At 38.3% G+C, this 24418-nt stretch overlaps 1 protein-coding gene across 1 annotated transcript; it reads left to right on the forward strand.

Annotated features, from left to right (window-relative positions):
* Positions 1–14338: 14338 nt before the first annotated feature.
* Positions 14339–15492, forward strand: LOC122049022. Its single transcript, XM_042610544.1, has 2 exons — positions 14339–14866; positions 15003–15492. Exons 1-2 carry the CDS (start codon positions 14687–14689, stop codon positions 15372–15374), a joined length of 552 nt encoding a protein of 183 aa, XP_042466478.1. The 5' UTR covers positions 14339–14686; the 3' UTR covers positions 15375–15492.
* Positions 15493–24418: the final 8926 nt, after the last annotated feature.

Below are 24418 nucleotides of genomic sequence, written 5' to 3' on the forward strand. Positions count from 1 at the left end.
TTCGTATCCGTGGAATTGATTCGAAAATTTATTATAATAAATATAGATATTAATTGTTGTCAATTCGTGAGAGTGTCACGTCTCTTTTATTGAATACATCCAAAAATTCAAACGCAGGAGGAGGTATTCAGCGGATTAGGTCAAGTTTTAAAATAATAATAAAATAAGGATAAAAATTAGAGGGGATTCATCGAATCTTCATATATTTTTTTCCAAATAAATCAAAAAGAACATCTTAATTTATTTTAAGAATATTTTACTTTTAACATTATTGTACCCAGTATAGCTACTATTATATGTAACCAGACCCGATTTAAGACATTGGGCATTTTTTTAGGACATCCGTAACGTTTTTGACAATCGAACGCGTTAATATTTTTATTATGTTTTTTTTTAATCTGTAAATATTAACACGTTCAAAAAATTAAACGTGTTAATACTACCGTAACAATAAAAGTATACCATGTTAATATTAACGTTTCACATTAACGCTCATTGCATAAGCAGTTAAGGCCTATCTAAGGTCCCAATAAAATCAGGGAATATTATTCTTAACATTTAGAGCCGCCAATATTAACGTTGCCGTTGAATATAAATTAATGAATTCGTTATATCGGCACCCTTGCCCATGTTAAAAAATGTCATGCTATTTCGATTACAATCCAATTCTTAATTAATTCATGGGCCGATTAAACTTCCCATTTACCCCTTCCACATTAATTGCATTCCCCAATTTTGTATGAAATTCTATTCTAGAAGTACGTATTTATTTATTATTACTATTTTGATTTTGTAATTACGCAACACTAGCCAATTTAATTATATATCTTATTTTATAAGACAATCCAAAGTTTTCTTTTTAATATCTTTAAAAAAAATCCCAGTCATCTATGATCTTATAACTTTTCTCTTTCTCATCAATACTCCGCACCCTTTTCTTTCCTTATCAGCAATTCCATAAGTTTTTATATTGTACAGCTACCTTTTCCTCTCTTGCCTGTAAAATTTCTTCATGAATTTTTTACCCACAGCTCCCTTTATAAAATACTATTGACCATATGTATTAGTGTAGCTTTAAAATTAATAAAGTCTTATTCACTTACAACAATATCTAAAAAAAAATATATAATATAACAATTTTATTCATTGAAACAAAATTATTAAAACTTGAATATAAAATTTTGATTAATAATTTTACACTAGAAAACTAAATTTTATATAAAAAATATATTTTTAAAATTAATATTTTATTTTTTTTAAAAAAAAATATTTATACTTTGTCCAAATGAAAAAGGTTAAGGAAAATTTTTAAAAAAATATTAAAGGCCTAAATTTTCTTTTTACTAAGGTCTCAAGTAACAACTAATACAATACCATTGCTCTATTATAGCAGACATTTAGTCATTTTTATACTTATTTTAAAGTAATTTTGATAAATTTAAAAAATTAATTATTTTAATATAATAGAATTCAAAATTTAAAATTTAATATTAATTACTTAATAATTTCTACAACTATTTAAAGTAATACTGGTACAGTTTAAATAATTTTAATCAAATTGATAAAAAAATAGTATTTTAATACAATAGTTTAAAACTTAAGATTTAAAATTTTAAAGTTTAGTTATAACTGATTTAATAATTTGATAAATTTAAAATAATTTTAATAAAATTTAAATAATTTTGATTAATAAGTATTATAATAATATTTTATATATGATAATATTTATTTAAAAAATAAATAATTTTTCATGTACAGTAACAGTAGCCTTTGAAAGTAAAAGTATTTTTAAAAAGTAAAGTATTTGTTTTTAAGGAGTGTTCACGTGACGATTTGATAAATCGAAACTACCCTTATTTATTTTTATCTATAAATAAATAAAAATATTAAAATTTGAATTTAAATAAAAACGAGTATTCCTAAAATAGCAAGTGCATATAAATTATGTTGAAAATGTATCAAATAACTAAATCAGAATGAAGATTAACCCGTTGAAACTACTAAATTATTTTTATTTATTAAAAAAAATCGAAAGCCTCTTGCAACGGAAATTTATCAATGCGCATCTCTATTTAGAAAATTCTTAAATCACGTATGTAGAATGACGAAGGATACATTGAAACTTTCCTATTTTATCCCATCGTCAATAATAGCTTTCCCCACGTCTATTTTATATGTAGACCCAGGGCTGTCTTAAGATTCACCAAGCCCTAAGCAATAATAATAATAATAATAAAAATCTTTTAATATATTTTTAAATTTTTTACTAAAGTTTTTTTCATTTTAATTTGGGATTAAGAAGGACCGATTTAAAAAATTTTGATTTATTTTTTAAAAAATAAAATATTATTTTTATATAAAATTTAGTTTTCTCGTTAATATTTAGATTTTTTTCTTAACATTGTAAAATTATTTAATCTTTTTGAGGCATTGTTGAATGTAAATAAAATTTTATTAATTTTAATTTTGATTTTTTTTTTCTGATGAAGCATTTTACTTTACATTATTTGGATAAAAAAAATTTCTAATTCATGTTATTATCGAGGAAGAAAAAGAAAAAGGACAAAGAAATATTATCGGCCAGGGAGAAGAAGAGCGTTCTCTAAGAGTATCATAAACTTACAGAATTACTGATGAGAAAAGAAAAAAGATACTAACGAGAACATAACGTACAAAACTAATGATTAGAAAAGAAATAGGCACGAAGCACTAGTGAGAGAATAATTAGTATTTTTTAGATATATTGAGAAGGAAAGAGTTTATTAGTTTTATAAGATATATAATTAAATAGAATAAAATCTTGGCAAGTGCAATTACGAGGAAATAAGATTAAATAAAATAAAATCTTAGCTAATTGTAATGATGAGGAAATAAGGATATGTATGAATAGGAATAATAAATTAATTGATAAGATGCAATTAATGAGTTAGCATTATATTTATTAATGTGTATATCATAAATTAATATTAATGATCCAATTTAATTTTTTTAATGTCTACTTAATTATTCAATCAATGGGCTCCAATAATATTGACGCCCTAGGCATAAACCTTAATGGCCTATACCTTGAGCCGGCCCTGTGTAGACCCAACCCGGGTTGGGTCTGGCTTGGACTCGACCCGGGTTTATAACCGGGTCAACAGATCAATTGCCCGTTGATTTGATTTACCGGGTCAAATCGGAACCGGCCTAGCCAATTACTGGGCCGGTTCCGATCGATTCTTTTGGTGCAAAATCGGCGGACCATCGGTTTGGTCCGTCAGTTCAACCATTTTATTTTATTTTTTAAACAGCTTGAACCGTCAGTTAATCAACGGTTACTATCCATTGGAACTGCTGGTTAACCGGTGGTTCCTAGCCGTTGGGGGAAAGTGGGGGGTTTTTTTTATATTTTTTCAACAATTAAGATCATTTAACCATTTTTTTATCAATGGCTATGATTTAGTGTCCGTTACTATTAAAACTCTATAAATGGAGAACTTATTTCATCATTTTCACACACTTCTTCTCTACTCTTCTCAATTTTGTATTCTCTACACGCTTTCATTTTCAATTTTCAATTACAATGGAAGGAGGTCGCAGAGGTGCATCATCTCGAGCTCATAAGGGAAAGGAAATAATGAATCCGCGGAGAAGGACCCCAACATTCAATCCACCGATGATGAGATCGAGCATCTTCCAAATCCAACACCCGAAACACAAGGAAGTACCGATGCAATTACTTCTAAGGTTCGGGAACTTCCTCTTCTAAAATCTTCTATTTTCACTAAACATTTTGAGAATGTCACTCTTCCGTTGGGAGAAATGTCTGCAAAATGTAAGCACTACAATGCTTCCTACAAATTCCAAGTCGGCGGCGACTATCGGACATTGAAACAACATGTAGAAACGAGCACCCGACGGAATATGGACTAAACTATTCTCAAACACAATTATCAATATTTTCTTCAACTAGCGGTAGTACCGATTCTGGTTTATTTTTATATTCAGATAATAAATTAAGAAAATCATTAACTAAATTTGTTTCCGTAGAACATTTTTCTTTTAGTTTAGGATCTAAATGCACATTTGAATATTTTTTTGTAAAGAATCTCTTAATTCATGTGTTAAACGTGTTCCTAAAACTACACTTACTCGTATAATTAAAAAATTACTAAACAAGGAAAAAAGAATTTAATTGATGAAATTAGTAAATTAGATAATAAAGTTTATTTATGTTCTAATATTTGGAGTGTGACTTGCCATTGGATCGATAATTCTTCGAACTCCAAAAAAGATTGTTAGCTTATAGAGTTTTTGATGGCTTAACTCATAAAATATTTTCAATATCATTAGATAATACTAGTTCCAATACCGCTTGTATAGATGATCTAAAATTTGTTTGTCACCCTATTATTGCCAGTTTATTTTTTTTTCATATTTATTATATATGCCATGTTTGAAATTTATGTGTTTAAGATGGATTTAAAATTTTAGAAAGTTATATTAAACCAATTAGAATTGTAATTTCTTATTTATTATATCATCCATCTATATGAAACAATGGGGTAAGTTTTGTAAAACTAATGGAATGAAACTTAAAAAATTTTCACGTGATGTACCAACACGTTGGAATTCAATATACCAATTATTACAAGATTCATTTGAATATTAAAAATTATTATGTTCATTTTTTTGCATAAAATACTAATACTAATATATATTTTATTTTCACAACAATAGAATATTTGTAGTAGTATTTGTGAAGTTTTAAAAGTATTTAATGATACAACCGAACAACTTTCCAGTGTTTATTATCCCACCGCTCAATTAGTTTTAGAAAAATTTTCTAATATAGTATTAGTTTTAAATGAACATATTAATAATGAATCTTTATCTCCTTACATTTTAGCTATGAAAACGAAATGGAAAAAATATTTTTATTTTATTCCTGAAATTTATTTAATTATATTTGTTTTAGATCCTAGATTTAAATTAGAAGTTTTATAAGAAATGTTAACTTTATATTATGACACTTTAATTCCAATTAAAGATCCTTCTTCTCTTGATCCAGTTAATATTATATATAGTGTTAGAATTTATTTATATGATATTTATATTGGATCGAATGGATGTGATAGGAGGGGGAGGGGGTGAATATCGCGCTTTTAGAACTTTTCTTTTACTCGTTAAAAGCAAAGTCATGCAGCGGAAATATAAAGAGCAGTTCAGTTACTTGGTTTGGAACCTGAGTTGACTCCTACTCCAAGGCCCGCGATCCTTAACCGCACCGATGGGCAATCCACTAATACTCTTCTTTCCGAAAACCTGGGAAAGAAGCAGTGCACACAATATGCAAGATAGTAACACCCTACGATCTTGTAAGATTTTAAGTACAATGCAAGCTTTTCTAAAATAAAATATACCGACAAAGATTTACGATGAAACTTGGTCGGCCCTTCTGGATGGAGCAGCTTGCGAGTCGTAGACCAGTAGCAGAAGCTTGCACATAGATGATTTTTGAAGTAGGACAACGTTGTACTCAGCCCCGGACCTCGAGCACTCTTTAATAAGAATCATCGATGTTTGATCGACCGATCCCTAGGTTCGGTCGACCGAACCAGCTCCCTTCCTTCCTAGCTGAGATTCGATGTTGATTCGATCTTCGGTAATTAATGATCATTAAGGGTTCGGTCGACCGATCCCTCTGTTCAGTCGACCAAACATGCTCTTTCCCTGTTCGTCGAAATTTGCCGAGATTCGCATTTACTGTGCCTTTAATGATTAATAGTTCGGTCAACCGATCCTCTGGTTCGGTCGACCGATCAGTGTACGTAGTTTCCTTCTGTTTCTGATCATTGCTAATTGAATTGACTATGCTGAGTCACCCTGGTTCGGTCGACTGATCCCTACATTCGGTTGACTGATCAGGTCATAACCTGCCAAACAGTATTAGACAAAGTATCCCTGCAAAACAAAGGTTAGCACAGTAATATATAATGCATGAGTAATATTAGATAGTAGAACTTGTCTTGATCTCAACTTGGAAACCTTTCCGGTTTCTTCAGTTGGATCAGCGACCTTAAGTTGTTCCCTTCAGGAAAACGACCTCACTGTCGCTCCTCCAGTTGCTTACCTCAACTTACCTGCCAAACGTTGGTCCTCCAGACTTGTTTGGACTTTCTCTGCTCAGTGTCTGATCATCTGATCCACTAAGGCCTTTCCTGCAATACTACATTAGCCAGCAACAATAATAGTAATACAGAATACTATGGTAAAAATAAACTTAGAATCATCAAGATTCGCTGGTCTGATCGATCGCGCGCGATCGATCGGAAACCATCCGATCAACCTTGCTTGGAGTTCACTCCTCCAAGACTTCTCACTACTTAAGGTTATCTCCCCTTAGGATTTTCACCATCTGGCTTCACTTATCAGAACCTAAGGGTACTCCCCTAGGGTTTTCTCCACCTGACTTCACTCACCAAGACTCAGTATTCGGCTACCCAGGGATCAGGTCCTCCAGACCTATCCACCTGGCTTCCATGATCTACCGAGATTTTCCTTGCGTCAGTATTATGCTTGTTGGTACAATCGACCTCTAGGGTTTCGATGTTTGACAATATGACCAAGGGTTGACCCAAACATGTGGCAAAAGGCGATTCGCTCGCCCCCAGCGCCCTCGCCAACACGGAGGAGGTAAATCACGGGTGGCTACTAGCCATTAGTGCAAATGGCCAAGACATGGGGGAGGTTATGCTCGATCACGCCGAGTTTCGACCCAAGACCTCATGTGGCAACACCCCATACCTTAACCATCGCACCGCCCCGAGGGGACAGGGTTGACCCAAACATGTGGCAAAAGGTGATTCGCTCGCCCCCAGCGCCTCCGCCAACCCGTCCCTAGGCCAGCACGGAGGAAGTAAATCACGGGTGACTACTAACCATTAGTGCAAATGGCCAAGACATGGGGGAGGTCATGCTCGGTCACGCCGAGTTTCGACCCCAAGACCTCATGAGGGTTGATCCAAACATGACTTGATGTTCGGGAGAGAGAGAGAGAGAGAGAGAGAGAGAGAGAGAGAGAGAGAAGTCTAGTCAGGACTAGATGACTAGCAAAGGTAAGTCTCAATCAAAGGTTAGGCAAAGTGGAAGTCCCGGTTGTTGGGATCTCTTCGTACGCGGCTAGAGAGGGGGGGTGTGAATAGCCGCCCCAAATCACTCGTTTCTTCCTACAATTCGTTAGCGCAGCGGAAAAATAAACTAGAAACGAAAGGAAGAATATCAAACCTTAACACAGCGATGTACGAGGTCCGGAGATGATGCTCCTACTCCTCGGCGTGTCCGTAAGGTGGACGAGCCCTATCAATCCGTCGGTGGATGAGTCCCCGGAGAACCGGCTAATATAAACTCCTTCGGGGTGGAGAAACCTCACCACAATCTTTGCAACAGCAATAAGGAGTACAAGAAGAACAAGAACACAAGAACAACAGAAATGTAAAAACACTTGCTTGCCTCTTGTTGTCGATTGGAACCCAGATGAAACAGCAACTTCTAGGATCCAAACTCAGCTAGAAAACCAGCAGGAAACTCACACAGAGCTTCAGCACAATGAGAGCTCAGCAAAGCTCTAATCGCAGTAATCAGGAAGAAGAAGTATTTGCACCAAAGCCTTGATCTCCTTTAATAACCTGCGAACCTGCACAGCGAAGACAGAAGCCAGCGGAGAAGACGGAGCGACCCGTTGTGACTCAACGGTCGAATCGTGGACCGATCAGGCTCCACCCTGATCGGTCCAGGACCCTTCTGATCGGTCTCGGGGACCGGCTCTGGGCTGATCGGTCCCTAGACCGATCAGAATGCTTCACAGAAAGTTGCCCAACTTCGTTCCGTTTCTGATCGGTGCATGGACCGATCAGAGACGGATCGGTCCGATCAGGCCACATCCCATCGGTCATGCGTCCCGATCGGTCGTGGAGACCGATCAGCTTCTCCTGATCGGTCCCCGGACCGATCGGAAGTTCATAGAATCATGATCACATTGTTACTCGATGGGCACCGATCGATGAATAGAGATCGATCCACTGATCGATCCCGAGCTTGGTTTTTGCCCAAACCAAGTCCCAAACCTTCCAAACCAATATCCGGTCAACCTTGACCTATTGGTACATCATGCTTAGCATCCGGTCACTCCCTTGACCTGCTAAGACTCCCCACCAAGTGTCCGGTCAATCCCTTTGACCCACTTGGACTTTCCTCTTCGTGCCAAGTATCCGGTCACTCCTATGACCTACTTGGACTTCCCATCACCAGATGTCCGATCACCCTTGATCCATCTGGATTTTCCCTTGCCCGGCTTCACTCACCAGGACTTTCACCTAGCTTCACTCATTAGGGTTTTCACACTGCCTAACATCCCAGTTAGGACTTTCTCACTGCCTGGCTTCACTCACCAGGACTTTCCTACTGCCTAACATCCCAGTTAGGACTTTCCCACTGCCTGGCTTCACTCACCAGCACTCATCCAGGACTTTCACCTGGCTTCACTCACCAGGACTTTCCACACTGCCTAACATCCCAGTTAGGACTTTTCCGTGCCAAGTTTCCATACTTGGACTTTTCCAGTGTCAAGTCTTCATACTTGGACTTTTCCCGTGCCAAGTCTCCATACTTGGACTTTTCGCGTGCCAAGCTCCCTGCTTGGACTTTTCCAGTGCCAAGTCTCCATACTTGGACTTTTCTAGTGCCAAGCTCCCTGCTTGGACTTTTCGGTTGCCAAGTCTCCATACTTGGACTTTTTCCCGAATCAGGTCAACCAGGTCAACCTTAACCTACGGTTGCCCCAATAATCTCCTAAACATCTATTCTTGTCCCATATCAAGAATACAACTCTTCCACGAGTGTCAAACATCAACATGCAACTCAACTAGGTCAACCTTGACCTAAGGTTGCACCGACAATCTTCCCAAGTCAAACATCAAAATACAACTCGAGTCAGGTCAACTCGAGTCAGGTCAACCAGGTCAACCTTGACCTAAGGTTGCACCAACAATTGCACCAACAATTGGTATGGTCCTTTGTTTGAGGGGGGGATTGTTGGGGTTGCAAGGTTGCAAACATAGTCCCATATTGGAAACACATGGGAAAGATCATGGGTTTATAAGAGAAAAAGATATCTCCATTGGTATGAGGCCTTTTGGGTAAAGCCCAAGAGCAAAACCATGAGGGTTTAGGCCCAAAGTGGACAATATCATGCAATTATGGAGATATCTAAATTCTTTTCGATCCAACACCGGTGAGTGAAGTCGGACCCTAGTGAGTGAAGTTAGGTGGTGGAAGTCCCGATGAGTGAAGCTAGGTGGAGAAAGTCATGGTGAGTGAAGTAAGGCCATAGTGAGTGAAGCTAAGTGGAGGAAGTCATGGTGAGTGAAGCCAGATAATGGAAGTCCTAGTGAGTGAAGTTATGCAACCCTAGGAAGGTAACCCTAGGTTATACTTGAATTCTGTTAACACTGTTTTTATCTATTGTGCTAACTCAGTGTTGTAGGGAAGTTCAGTTAGGTTGACGGGCTGACCAAGTAGCTGACACGAAGTCCAGACGGGTCGAAGGGCTGACCGAACGTCTGGCAAGTAAGTTAAGGTAAGTCACTGGAGGAGAGTGACTGTGAGAACGCGTTCCCGGGAAGAGAACATTAGGCGTCGATCCAATTTAGATCCATTTCAGAAATCTAAGTTGAGATCGTGATTAGATTCCGGTCTCGAGGAGACGAAATCTAATTACTGCTTTTAATTACTATTATAACTGTACTATGCTAACACTTTATTTTGCAGGGTAGTTTTGCATTTTACCTCGGACTAATGTTTTTGTAGATTGCTAAAAAAACAAAGGTCCGGGCGCCTCAAAGGGATCTGGACGCCCGGAGGTCCAAGCGTCAAGAAGGGATCCGAGCGCCCGGAATGCAAAGTATATCCTCTTGCCACGTCGCCACGTGGAGCTTCATGGTTGGCTGAGCTATGTCACACTCCAGGTGCTCGGAGCCTCCTATATAAGGAGGATGCACCCTGGAGCAAAGAATCAACGAACAACAAGATCTTCCAACACTTGTTATGTCGTGTTGTGCTCCTGCGACGCTGCGAAGCTCCTCCGACAACGCGCTTTTTTTCATTCCTTATTGTTGTCGGTATTTTTCCTTTAAAGCAATTGTAATTTCACTTGTAACATTTCAAATTGCTAGTGGATTGCTCAACGAAAGCACTCAACGAGTGCAGGCCTTAGAGTAGGAGTCGACCAATGCTCCAAACCAAGTAAAAAATTACTTGTGTTAGCATTGTTCCAATTTGTACTCGATCTTCTTTATGATATTTTTTAAAATCGATATTCCCCCCCCCCCCCCCCCCCCCTCTATCGACTTTCACGATCCAACACGGCTACCTAGGATCAAGTCCTCCAGACCTATTGAATCCACCTGGCTTCCACGATATACTAAGATTTCCCTTGCCTAGCCTACAACTATGACTTCTCATGCCTAACGGCAGTTAGGGCTAGTCACTTGGTTGACTTCTTACCCTTGCCTAGCCATGACTAAGACTTCCCATGAACAAGCTTTATTAAACATACTTAAACATATTTGTTGGACATTAAAACCTTGGAGGTCGATTGCACCAACAATTTATAATCAATATTATGCAAAATATGGAATATAAATTAATATTTCTGAAATACAACAAACTACTAGTAGTAATTTAAAACTTACAAAAGCACAACTTTTATTAAAAGAACGGACAAAACGTCCACGAGGATCCTCAAGTTCCACACAAGAACTTGAGAATTATTTTACGACTTCTTTTGATTTTAATAAAGCAGATAGTGAAAATTTCGATATCTTAAAGTGGTGGTCACAGAAGACTCAAAGCTTTCCTGTCCTCTCCGTGATCGCCAAAGAAATTTTAGCTTATTCAATGTCAACTGTTGCTGTGAAGCAGACGTTCAGTGCCGACGGCAACATATTAGATGAACGATGATTAACTTTGTCTCCTGACTCATTAGAAGCCTAAGCATTACTGGACGATTGGACTAGAGCGGAGAAAAGAATCCAAGGAATACAATTTTCAGATGACAAAATTGAAGATTTTGATATTGAAGGAACAAATATGACAGGAACGGGAAATAGAAGTGAGTGACAATGTAAAAAAATAAAAATATAAAAGAACTACGTGGGCTTTAATTCCCCTAAGGGGATACGTAGGCAACTTAAATAAGTGCAAGCCCTATTTTCTAATAAATTTTAATTTATAATTTATAATTTTTAATTTTTAATTTTAATTTTTAATATTTAATTTTTAATATTTAATTTTTATTTTTTTTAACATAATAATCTTGAACCGTGACAAACTGTGATGAACCATGAATGGAACTGTGAACAAACAGTTCCGAACCATGGACCTTAACCGTTTTGGCCGGTTAAGGTTAAGGGTCGACCTGCCTGGAATCGTCGAACTGACCGTTCCGAACCGTGGTCAGGCCTATACATATGAGTCATATTTTCATAAAATTTAATTCCAAAATAATATTCCGAATGCACATGACCTTATCATGTCTCTCAGACTCTCTCGTTGACATTAAGACATAATAATAATTATCGTATGAGCTAACGAGAAGTGGAAATGGAGGAGAAGTCAAGAAGAGAAAACTGTCATCCTCCATAATTTTTTGGAAAAAAGAAAATTTTATTTAATAACCCTCGAACAGTAAAATACATGTTTACATAGAATTTAACCTTAAAACCCAAATAAAGGAAATAAATCATAATATATGGATTACAGTTCCTAAATGGTAAAGTAAAAAAATCTAAAATAAAAAAAAATATAATTATTAAAATATTAAAAATAATAATAATAATCTTCGGATACTCCTGCCACATACTTCTTCCTACTATTATAAACACAGCACCATCATGAACAAGACCTAAAATAAGTAATGAAGAATACCGTTAGACTTCTTACAATTTCATAAACCCATGAGATCTGAAATAGGTCCAATCGGGCCTGTCTAGGTCGATCAGTAGATTTTGGGCAAAATCCACTGATAAACTTAGACATGTCTGATTAAATCTATTTCAAGTCTTGTGGGTTTCTGAGACTACAAGAAGTTAATGGTATTCTTCATTACTTATTTTCGTCTCACTGGAAGTGTTATAATATCATGCTAACTTTTATCTAGAATGTGGTCCTAGTCTCTAGAAAATCAAACTCATGTCGAGCTTGATCTGAATCAGACCAGGCTCAAGGATCTAAATCAGCACTACCACGAGCCTGATTTGATTCAGATTAGGCTTAAGGCTTAATTTCCCAGAAACTAGGACCACATTCTAGCTGAAAGTTAGCATAGCATTATAGCACCTCCGGAGAGTCCAAAAATAAGCAATGGAAGATATCATTGGACTACTTGCAGCCTTAAAAATTGATAAGAACTGAAATGAGTCGAATCAGACTTGTTTAGGTCCATCAATGGATTTCGGTTAAAACTCACTCATATTAGTCCCTTGGCGATCAGCTAGAAGGGGATGAATAGTCTGCACAATAAAAACTAACAAAGCCCCTTCTCGAACTTTATAGCTTTATTAGTCTAACATTTGCATAAAAAAATAAGAGACTATAAAAGAAGAAGCACAAAAGAGTTACTTGGCTTGCAATCAGAGGATTGCTAATCCAAAGAAGTTGAAGTTCACTAAACAATCTCCTTCAGACAAAGAAGTCTCTTACAACAATTGAAGCACTCAATTACAGAACAAAACTAAAGAGGAATCAATTACAAGTATTTTTTTGATCTTCTGGGACCAGGGTTGTATTTATAGCCCTAACCAGGACGCCGGAAGGGTTCTAGGCACCTAGAGGGAGATAGAATTTTATCCTCATCGCAACAAATCACGCCACATTACGAAATGATGAAGTTTTGATTCCAGGCGCCCATACCAGTAAAGTCAACTTTTCGACTGACTTTTTGGTCTAGGTCTTCCGCTCCGGTTCCGCTTGCTTGGGTTCGGGTCTTCTGCTTTGGTTCCGCTCACTTGGGTGATTTCGACCATCCAGAATAGGGTTCACCTAAACCCATTTTTGAGCCTTCTCGAGCAACCTTCCACTCCGGCTTCTCGTCCCTCAGAAATATCGCGCGCCTCCTTCTCGTCCGCCCCGCGTACTCTTCCATAGCACCTTGCTCCTCGGACCCACTGAGCTCATCGGCTCTCTCCCATGTCGTCCTTCTCACTAGCTGCGTCTTTCGCTCGATTTCCTGTGCTCCTAAGTTCCTGCACTCTCAGACACAAGGGTTAAATCACAACAGGACTTAACCTGACTTGGTTGATCACATCAAAACTATCTTGGGGTACTAACAACTCATGGACCTAGACAGGTTGATTAGATTCATTTCACTATGAGTTTCTAAGGCTGTAAGGAGTCTAAGAGTGTCCTCAATTGCTTATTTCGGTCTTTCCGAAGGTACTGCAATATTACGCTAACTTTTAGCTAGAACATGGTCCTAGTGTCTGAGAAATCAATTCCACAATGGGCATGATCTAAATTAGATCAGACCCGGAGGATATAAATGAGCACTACCACAGGTCTGATCTAATTCAAATCAGACTCAACATGAGTTTTTTTTTCTTAGATACTAGGACCATATTTTAGTTGAAAGTAAGTATCACTTTCGAAAAGACCAAAATAAGTAATAGAAGATATCGTTAGACTCTTTACAACCTTAGAAATTTATAGAATTTGAAATATGTCTAATAAGACTTGTCTAGGCCTATGGGTAGATTTTAATCGAAATTCACTATTGACCTTCTGATTGAATCTATTTTAGATGTTGTAAATTTTTGAATTGGTAAAAAGTCTAACAATGTTCTTAATTATTTATTTCAGATTTATTCACGATAACATTACATTTATAATAAACAAAGAAGTATGATAATTACGGAGCTCAATGTCGTATAACGGAAAGAGAGGAGTGAGAAACACAAGGTCATGTGCATCAGAACAATAAAAATTAATTTTGAATTAGATTTTTAAAAAATATGATTCCGATGAATTGAAGATTGACATGTTTAAAATTAATAGTGGTGAGAGGGAAAGATCAATCCAAATCATTTTTAAAAATTTCAAATAAGCAAGCCTCTTTTTTGTGAATTCGAGAAGATCAAAACTCCTAAATTATATTTCATTTAAAAAAAATATTTTAAAAAATCGGAAGCCTCTTACAAACTAAATTTTTGTTGGTACATAAATTACAAAAAACTAATGAAACGATGAATCCCTGCGTGATCTTGGAGAAGAAGTGTACTTTTATTTTTTTATATATACCGCGGACAAACAGATGGAGACAAAGTGGCCAACACCCTTCTTGTCTCTATCTCCTTCCGACATCTCCTAAATTAACACCTTCCTCTTACTTTCTTTTGATTTCCTTGTTTTTTTATTGCTTAATCACAAAGCGTCAGAGTTTGAGATGTTATGCAAAATAATTGGCCAAAGTTTAATTTGGACGAAGGATGTCGTATATATCTTGGGAATGTTGCGTTAACAGTGGCACCTTCAGCTACTGCTTCCTTCTTCCTTCCATGGATGTTTTCTTTTCCTTCCCAAACCATTCCCAAAGGCTCCTTCCTTAGTTTACTCTGCTTTTCCTCTTTTTTGTCTCTCGCTTTTTCTCTCGATGACGGCTCCCAACATTGAGATGATTGCGGCTTTGCTTCGGAGCTGCACGGTGGGGAGGGAGCGAGGTCTACGTTCGCCGGCGACACATCTCGTCGGCGGAAGCCCAGAAAGCGTCTCCGTGGAGCTCAACTCGGAGACGGCGCTGCCTTTCCACTGGGAGCAGTGTCTCGACATGCAGGTAGACGTCCCCACCTCCTTAAATGCATTCCTTCTTTTCGTCAATCATTGATTATAAATGGAGCGAATCCGTCTCCAAAATCGTGTTTTGGAACCATTTCCGGCGTCAAAATCGTTCCTTTTGTGCATTATGGCAGACAGGGGAAGTCTACTACTTCAACCGGGAGACCGGAACCAGGACGAGCAAAGACCCCCGAGCCGCCGCCGCCTACTCGTCGAGCTATCATTCTGAGGAAGACGTCTCCTCGTCCTCCGACGACAGCTTCTCCGGCGTCGCCAGCGGCGGCAGCAGCAGCAGAAACGACAACGAGGACAGCAGCGACAGTACCGCCAACTCCTGTCTCACCTCCATCTCCTCCTCCTCCCCTTCCCGGGCGACCGCCGCCGAGCCTCTCGTCTCCGCCGGATGTCGGTCCTGCTTCATGTACTTCATGGTCCCCAAGAGCGACGACTCCTGCCCCAAGTGCAGCGGCCGCCTCCTCAAGCTCGGCCGCCACGGCAACGTCTGAAGCACTCACTACTTCAAACTCCAGTCTCAATTCCTCTTGTACTTTGGATCGATCCAACGAGAAAAAAAGATCCAACTTTTATTCCGTGTTTCTCCAAATTAAACTGATTTCTGCAACATCTTACGCTTCTTGGAATTCTTTAGAACTTAAAGTCTTAGTTTCATCCTTCCCATCACCTTTATGAGATCACCACGCTCGGTCGGCATGCAACGACTGTCACTGTTTCTCCTTCAATTACTTTCTTGCGTTAACAGTTTCGCAGAACACATTGAATTGCTGCTGCCTGAGGGCAATTAATCGACCAGCAATGGAATTTTTCAAGTCGAGTGGAAGAAGAGGAGGGAATAAAGTGGAATGGTAAAGTTTAAGTGTCTCAGACAAGAACCTCGCCTCGGGCTGGCTGGCAGAAAGGAATCTACACAGAGCGCAGAAAGTAAACCCTCTTTCTTTCCCTCCTCCTGCACAGCAGAGGAAGAGGGAGAAAAGGTATCAGAAATCTACCACATTGTTCCCTTAAACCAATGATCCAGCGGTCTTTACCTCGAGAAACAGAACCACTCATCAAACACATTTTATATGTATATATATATTAAAAATTTATACAGCAGCAGCAGTGGCTGTAGCTGCGCAAGTTTTCACCAAACCTTACACTATCCGTGGAGAGTTAGTCAGTTAATCATCAAGTTCTCGAGTAGATTGATGAACTCTTTCTTCAGAATGTGGTCATTCCAAAATCCAAATCCAATAGAATGATCATTTGAAACAACTCCAAAATTGCGGTAGAACCAAAACTGTAACAGGATCATGTGCAGCTGTTATTTGTTGGCGATATGCGTAAGTAAACATGTAAGACTGAGTGCGAACAGTCGCTGCAAAAATTCCTTTTGTTTTTGTCCTCCGCGCTCTCATCTGTCATTTTTGTTCTTTTGCTTCCTCTGTGAAATGGCAAAATTGAATTCCTGAAAGTTTTTAGATTCTGGAAACAAATGCTAACTAATAATGAGAAGTGAGAAGTGGCATGCTGTTCTTTGTCTTTGTCAATGCAAGGAAATGCAGCACAAACCAGCTGCAAATAAACTCATGCATATTCTATGGCTCGACTTACCTTTTTACAGCATAGAAATTAAGAATCAGAAGAAGGCTTGTTTTGCTAACTTTGCCCATTTTCTTTGGTGTTTGGGCTGAGGATTCTTCCATGTGCTCAAGCTTGACCTGTCACCATCTGAAACTTACTCTTGCATGGCATGGAAAGCTACCGTGGATTATGAGCTTCACATGAGCAGGCTTTAAGTGATTGGAATTAATGAGAATTTGTTTAATCTTTTGGCATGCCAGTTTAATTTACTTAAGATGATCGTTTCTTAAAGTCAAATAATATAATACATTTTTTATTTTTTTCTTCAAGTATAGCACAATTTTTTTTTTTATCAAGATTAATTTGAACCTCCTCCCCTTCTCTGACTCATAATCAGTATTGCTGAGGAGGTCTCACGGATTGACACAAGTGGTACATATATATGTGTTTATTTCAATGGAGTTTGGGATGAATTTCTAATGGATATAAAATGACTTGTTAAGTGTCTGATTTTTCTAATATAAAGAGCTGTTGCATTAGGATAAAATGTCCATATGATTTATATGCATATATCTTGTCTTGGGGTTAGCGATACTGAGTCATTTGGGATGAGTAATATCATCATTTGCTTTAGTATTGCTTGGGATAGGCCCCCATGGATTGACACAGTTAGTACCTACATGAGTGTTTGCTCTAATAGGTCATGAGATTAATTCCCAGTAGGTGCAAAATGTTTTTTTAAGTGTTTGACCTACCCCATGCAAAGGGTTGTTGTTATAGGGCAACATGTCCCCTATGATTTATCTACCTGTATCTTGTCATGGGTCGTTGATATTAGGCCGCTTGAGGAGAATGATATCACATTTTGCTCTAGTATTACTTAGGAAAGGACCCTTGCGGATTGATGCAATTGGTATCTATATAGGTGGTTGCTCCAATAGATCATGGGGTAAATTTCCAATGGGTACAAAATACCTTACTGGATGCCTAATCTCTCCCATATTAAGGGCCCCTGAGCTTGGGTAAGATGTCTCCCATGATTTACCTATTTGTATCTTAGCGTGGCACCAATAATACTGGGTTGCTTGGGGTGAACTGTTAGAGTGTATACTAAAAGCCTAGCTTTTTGTAAACATTTATTTTGAAATAAAGAATCATATTGGTCAAATGTCTACATTTATATGCTAAGTGTAGTTGTTCAATTAATTTATATTGTAAATAACATGGTGTGTAGTGTGACACATAGAAGATCATATTATAAGTTCCTTATAAGTTATAAAAAGTAGTTCACGACTAAGATGGAAAGAAACAAACCATTGGAATAATCGCAGTGTAATTTGGTATTAGTTTATCTTAACTATAAAATTACACTAGTACACTCTGAGTGTATTGAGCGAGATCATTTGAGGTAGTTTCTTTTTATACTGACTATATAAAAGAACAATACCTCTGTTATTATGGAAGTGTGTACTCTTAATCATAATATAATAACAAGCACATATACTTAATACTTATTTCTTTAATTTATCAAAGGGTGCGATTTAGCTCGTTAAATCAATAGGCCCGATAAGTTGAGAAATGATATTATTTGTATGATGTGTTGTTGATTATAGAATAAAACTATGTCCTAGTAATCTAGGTTGATGATGCCCCCTTAAGGGCTCATAAGGATTATCATGTAAACCCTGCAGGTGGACTTAGTCCGACATGATGATAAGGTTGAGTGGTACTACTCTTGGAGCTAGATATTAATTAAGTGAGTTGTCAGTAACTCATTTAATTAGTAGACATTCAATATCTTAAACACAGGGAGAATAACACACTCATGATAAGAATGAGCCCATATAGTAATATGAGATTGGTGCGCTAGTGTAATAATAACTCTTTAGTGGAATAAGATATTATTGATGAACTCGAGTTGGGTGTTCGGAGCGAACACGGGAAACTCAAGTTCATCGGGAGACCAAAACCAATTCCTCCTCGCGGTCCCTGTCGTAACCTCTTATTTATAAAGTCTTATACCCACCTAAACCCACCTTCTTACCCATCCATAGGTGGCCGGCCAAGCCAAGCTTGGAGCCCAAGCAAGGGCCGACCAAGATAAGCCTTGGATGGATCAAGTGGTGGCCGTCCCTAACTTGGAGCCCAAGCTTAGGGGGTCGGTCACAATAAAAATAAAAAGGATTTTATTTTAAAATCTTTCCTAATGTGGAAGACATGATTTTAAAAGAGAGTTTTAAAATTAAATTTTACCTTTTATAGTTTCTACAAATGATTAAGAGAAAGGTTTGATATCTTTCCTTATTTGTAGATTGAAAGGAAGATTTTAATTTTGGAGAAAACTTTCCTTATTGTAATCATCCACATGTTTTAATAGAGAGATTTTAATTTATAAAAGTTTCTTTTTATAACCAACCATGAAGAGAATTTTTAAAAGAGAAATTTTTATTTTTAAAAATTCCGGAAACAAATTAGGAAGTTTTAATTTTGTGTTTAAAACTTTCCTATTTTAGAGGATTTGTAGGGGTCGTCCATTAAAAGAAAAAAAATGCAATTTTAGTTAAAATTTTCTTTTATTCATTGGCAAGGGAAAATAAGGAAGTTTTAATTATGTTTAAAACTTTCCTTATTTGCCAAAACTAAGGAATATAAAAGAAAGGGTAGAGGTAGACTCAACCCCAGGCCGGGTCTGGCCCGGACCCGACCCGGGCCCATAACCGAGTCAACGGGTCGGTTGCCTGTTGACCCGGTTCACTGGGTCGAACCGGAACTGACCCGGCAAGTTGCCGGGCTAATTCTGGTTCAGTTGCTGCAAAACCGACGAATCGTCAGTTCAGCCCGCCGGTTCAGCCGCAACATTTTTTTTTTGTAACTGCTTGAACCGCCGGTTAACCGGCGGTTCATAGCCGTTGGGGGTATTTTTTGGATTATTTTTTTCAACGGTTAAGATCATTTGACCATTTTTTGATCAATGGCTATAATTTAGTGTCCGTTACTATCAAAACTCTATAAATAGAGAGCTCATTTCATCATTTTCACACACATCTTCTCTACTCTTACTCTTAATCTCAATTTTGTATTCTTTACACGCTTTCGTTTCCAATTTTCAATTACAATGGAAGGAGGCCGCAGAGGTGCATCATCTCGAGCTCGGAAGGGAAAGCAAATAATGAATCCACGGGAGGAGGACCCCAACATTCAATCCACCGATGATGAGATCGAGCATCTTTCGAATCCGACACCCGAAACACAAGGAAATACCGATGCAATTACTTCTAAGGTTCAGGAACTTCCTCCTCTAAAGTCTTCTATTTTCACTAAACATTTTGAGAAGGTCACTCTTCCGTCGGAAGAAATGCATGCAAAATGTAAGCACTGCAATGCTTCCTACAAATTTCAAGCCGGCAGTGGCTATGGGTCGTTGAAACGACATGTAGAAACGAAGTACCCGACGGAATATGGACTCGACCATTCTTAAACATAATTATCAAGATTTTCTTCAACTAGAGGTACCGATTCCGGTTTATTTTTATATTCGGATAATAAATTAAGAGGATCATTAGCTAAATTTGTTTTCGTAGAACATCTTTCTTTTAGTTTTGGATCTAAATGCACATTTGAAGATTTTTGTAATGAATCTCTTACTCCATGTGCTAAACATGTTCCTAGGACTACACTTACTCGTACAATTAAAAAATTAGTAAAACAAGGAAAAAAGAATTTAATTGGTGAATTTAGTAAATTAGATAATAAAGTTTATTTTGTAGGACCGTTGGGCCGGCTAGGAGGGGGTTGTTGGATATCCTGCTAACACAAAAAAAAAAAGAAAACAAGCCCTCCTCGAACTCTTTAGGCTAACACTTGCATAAATAAACTAAGCAGTAAATTAAAAGCATAAAGAAATGCGAGGCACAAAAGATTTACTTGGTTACAACCGATGTGGTTGTTAATCCAAGGAAGATTAAGATCAATAAAACTCCTTCGGGCGGAGAAGCCTCGTACAGCGTTGAAGTGCAGAAAACAGAAGCTTAGACTAAAAGAGAGTGTGCAAGCACTGGATTTACAATCAGTGAGTTCTTTTTAAGCTTCTGGACCAAGGCTATATTTATAGTCTTGGTCCGGGCGCCTGGAAGGGTTCCGGGCGCCCTGGGGGGGATAAATTTTATCCCCCAACGGTTGGATCGAGTCAAAGCTCGATCCTGTTGAAAAGTCGATTCCGGGCGTCCGGAAGGGTTCCGGGCGCCCGGAATGGTTCCGGGCGCCCGGAGCCCTAAGGTCAACATAAGTTGACTTTTCGACTCCGGTTCAACTCGTCTCAGTTCGTCTCGTCTTGGTCCGGGTCTGTTCTCTCCGGCTCCGCTAGCTTGGGTGATGTCTGCCATCCGGAATAAGGCTCACCCGAACCCATCTTCCGGTCTTCTCGAGCATGCTTCCCTCCGGCTTCTCGTCCCTCGGAATTGTCGCGTGTTCCTTCTCGTCCACCAGGGTACTCATCCGCAGACTTCGTCCCTCGGTCGCACCCCGTGCCGACCTTCGCGCTAGCTGCGTCTCTTGCTCCCCGAGCAATCTTCCGCTCTGGCTTTCGTACCTCGGAACCACCGCGCGCACTTCCTTCTCGTCCGCCGGTGTACTCTTCCGCAGCACCTCGTCCCTTGGACTGTCGTCCTTCTCGCTAGCTGCGTCTTCAGCTCGAGTACCTGTGCTCCTAAGCTCCTGCACACTTAGACACAAGGCTAGAAACAACGCAGGACCTAACTTAACTTGTTGATTACACCAAAACAACCTTGGGGTTCCAACAATCTCCCCCTTTTTGGTGTGATCAATCCAAGTTAAGCTAGGGTCAAAAATAGATATGTAATTAAACAATTTATTGCAATAACATGCAACATGATAGAAGTAATTAAATTTCAAACATTCCAAATTTTAATTTTCAATTTTCTACCTCCCCCTAGACTTATACTTTCCTTCTCCCCCTTTGATCACAATAAAAATGGGGAACAACTAAAATCTAAGGGTTGACATTAAAAAAAAAATTTGAAAATATATTTCAATAATTTTCAGGGAAATATTTCTAAGTCAAGACAAATTTCTAAGTCAAGAAAAAAAATTTCAAGTATTCGTCATCAATAATTAAACACTTTCTAAGCCGAAAAATTTATGCAAGAAAATTTAAAAAAATTGATAGCATGAATTTTTTTTTTTATGCATTTATTTATTTTATACTGATACTTATATCAACAAGTTTTAAATTTCCATTTCAATTTTTCATAACTTCTCAAATTACACTTTTTCAAAATTAAAGCCACAGATATTAAACATGCAATAATTTGTATCATGTTAATTTCTATTATTTTTTGAATTGCAACTTCACAAAAATATTCAAATAGCATAGATTCTAACTTGATAAAATTTTTCGACAATATAAAAAATTCTTTCGGCAATGTGCAAAATTCGTTTGAAAGAATATTTTGTAATTTGCCAGAATTCTTTAACAATAAGAATTTGCAGGAATCTATTAATAATAGGTTTCTTAATCCGAAAATATTTTTCGATGAATCAATTTCTAATTCATAAAACTTTTTCAATAAAGTAATTTGTAATTCCAAATTTTTAAGACCAGAAAAAGTTTTCGATAATATTTCTAAGTTGCATAATTCTTTCGAAAAACTTCTTCGTGATTCACAAAAGTTTTTTAGCAAAGTTTCCAACTTGCAAAATTCTTTTGTTAAGATATTTTGAAATTCGAAGAACTCTTTCGATAATATTTCAAATTTGCAGGATAAGTTTGACAATTGATTTTCTAATATAAAAAACTCTTTCGATGATTCGCAAAAATTTTCAGACAATTCTTCGATTGAATCATTCAATTGATCAGAGGTTCGAGTCCATACCTAACTTACCTTGTCAGTAATTGATTCTCCCCCTATTGAGTTGCTTTCTTCCGAAGATTCTCCCCCTTCATCGATCTCGGGATGTACTGCGGCTGTCGATTTCGGACTCTTCTGTCGGTGGCTCGGTGTCTATTGAGGTGTCAGCTTCTGAAGGTTCTTCGTAGAGCTGCAAGAACTTTTCCCAAAGTTCTTTTGCGCTTTCATAATCTGCGACCTTTTTGAAATCTTCCTTTGGTATTACATTCAGAAGATAATATTTTGCCCGCCCATTTGCCATAGACTCCTCACGTTGCTTTTCGTTCCAGAGGCGTAGATCGAGTCCTTCTCCATTCGTGTTCTTTGGTTCTTCATAACCAAATTTCATTATTAAAGAAATACCAGAATCTGAGTTAAGGTATACCTCCATGTTTTGTTTCCAGATGGAAAACTCCCCCTCGAATGCACGTGGGTAGTCGCTAGCTCCGACCATCGTTTTGTTGCTTCAGACGGCGGTTAGTCCTTCTGAGGCGTACTCGGCTCTGATACCACTTGTAGGACCGTTGGGCCGGCTAGGAGGGGGTTGTTGGATATCCTGCTAACACAAAAAAAAAAAAAGAAAACAAGCCCTCCTCGAACTCTTTAGGCTAACACTTGCATAAATAAACTAAGCAGTAAATTAAAAGCATAAAGAAATGCGATGCACAAAAAATTTACTTGGTTACAACCGATGTGGTTGTTAATCCAAGGAAGATTAAGCTCAATAAAACTCCTTCGGGCGGAGAAGCCTCGTACAGCGTTGAAGTGCTTAGACTAAAAGAGTGTGCAACCTTGGATTTACAAGTGAGTTCTTAAGCTTCCGGACCAAGGCTATATTTATAGTCTTGGTCCGGAGCGCTGAAGGGTTCGGCGCCACAGAGGATAAATTTTATCCCCAGCGGTTGGATCGAGTAAGCTCGATCCTGTTGTCGATTCGGGCGCTGGAAGGGTTCAGGCGCCTGAATCGGTTCAGGCGCCCGGTCGGTTCGGCGCCGGAATGTTCCGGATTCCGGCGCCCGGAGCCCTAAGGTTAACATAAGTTGACTTTTCGACTCCGGTTCAACTCGTCTCGATTCGGCTCGGTCCGGGTCTTCCGCTCCGGCTCGCTAGCTTGGGTGATGTCGCCATCCGAATAGGGCTCACCGAACCCATCTTCCGGTCTTCTCGGGCGTGCTTCCCTCCGGCTTCTCGGATGCAGCGCGTGTTCCTTCTCGTCCACCAGGGTACTCATCCGCAGACTTCGTCCCTCGGTCGCACTCCGTGCCGACCTTCGCGCTAGCTGCGTCTCTTGCTCCCCGAGCAATCTTCCGCTCTGGCTTTCGTACCTCGGAATCACCGCGTGCACTTCCTTCTTGTCCGCCGGTGTACTCTTCCGCAGCACCTCATCCCTCGGACGCACAGCGTGCCGTCCTTCTCGCTAGCTGCGTCTTCCGCTCGAGTACCTGTGCTCCTAAGCTCCTGCACACTTAGACACAAGGTTAGAAACAACGCAGGACCTAACTTAACTTGTTGATTACACCAAAACAACCTTGGGGTTCCAACATATTTATGTTCCGATATTTGGAGTGATCATTGGCAAACACATTCGTATATGGGTGTGACTTGTCATTAGATCGATAACTCTTGGAACCTCCAAAAAAGATTGTTAGCTTATAGAGTTTTTGATGAATCACATAATGCTCATAACATCGCACAATTATTATGTTTAATTTTAGAAGAATATGACTTAACTCATAAAATATTTTCAATATTATTAGATAATGCTAGTTCCAATACCGCTTGTATAGATGATCTAAAATTTGTTTGTCAACCTATTATTGGCGGTTTATTCTTTCATATTTGTTGTGTATGCCATGCTTTAAATTTATGTGTTCAAGATGGTTTAAAAATTTTAGAAAGTTATATTAAACCAATTAGAATTGCAATTTCTTATTTATGGTCTCATCCATCTATAATGAAACAATGGGGTAGGTTTTGTAAAATTAATGGAATGAGACCTAAAAAATTTCCACGTGATGTACCAACACGTTGGAATTCAACATACCAATTATTATAAGATTCAT

This window comes from Zingiber officinale, chromosome 1B (genome assembly GCF_018446385.1).
Source record: "Zingiber officinale cultivar Zhangliang chromosome 1B, Zo_v1.1, whole genome shotgun sequence".
NCBI classification, from domain to species: Eukaryota; Viridiplantae; Streptophyta; class Magnoliopsida; order Zingiberales; family Zingiberaceae; genus Zingiber; species Zingiber officinale.

What these genes read in the sequence shown, in the direction of transcription:
- LOC122049022 (XM_042610544.1), top strand. Translation starts at nt 14,687, where the DNA reads ATGACGGCTCCCAACATTGAGATGATTGCGGCTTTGCTTCGGAGCTGC. An exon ending in AGCAGTGTCTCGACATGCAG is followed by an intron (nt 14,867 to 15,002) that starts GTAGACGTCCCC and finishes GCATTATGGCAG; the next exon opens with ACAGGGGAAGTCTACTACTT.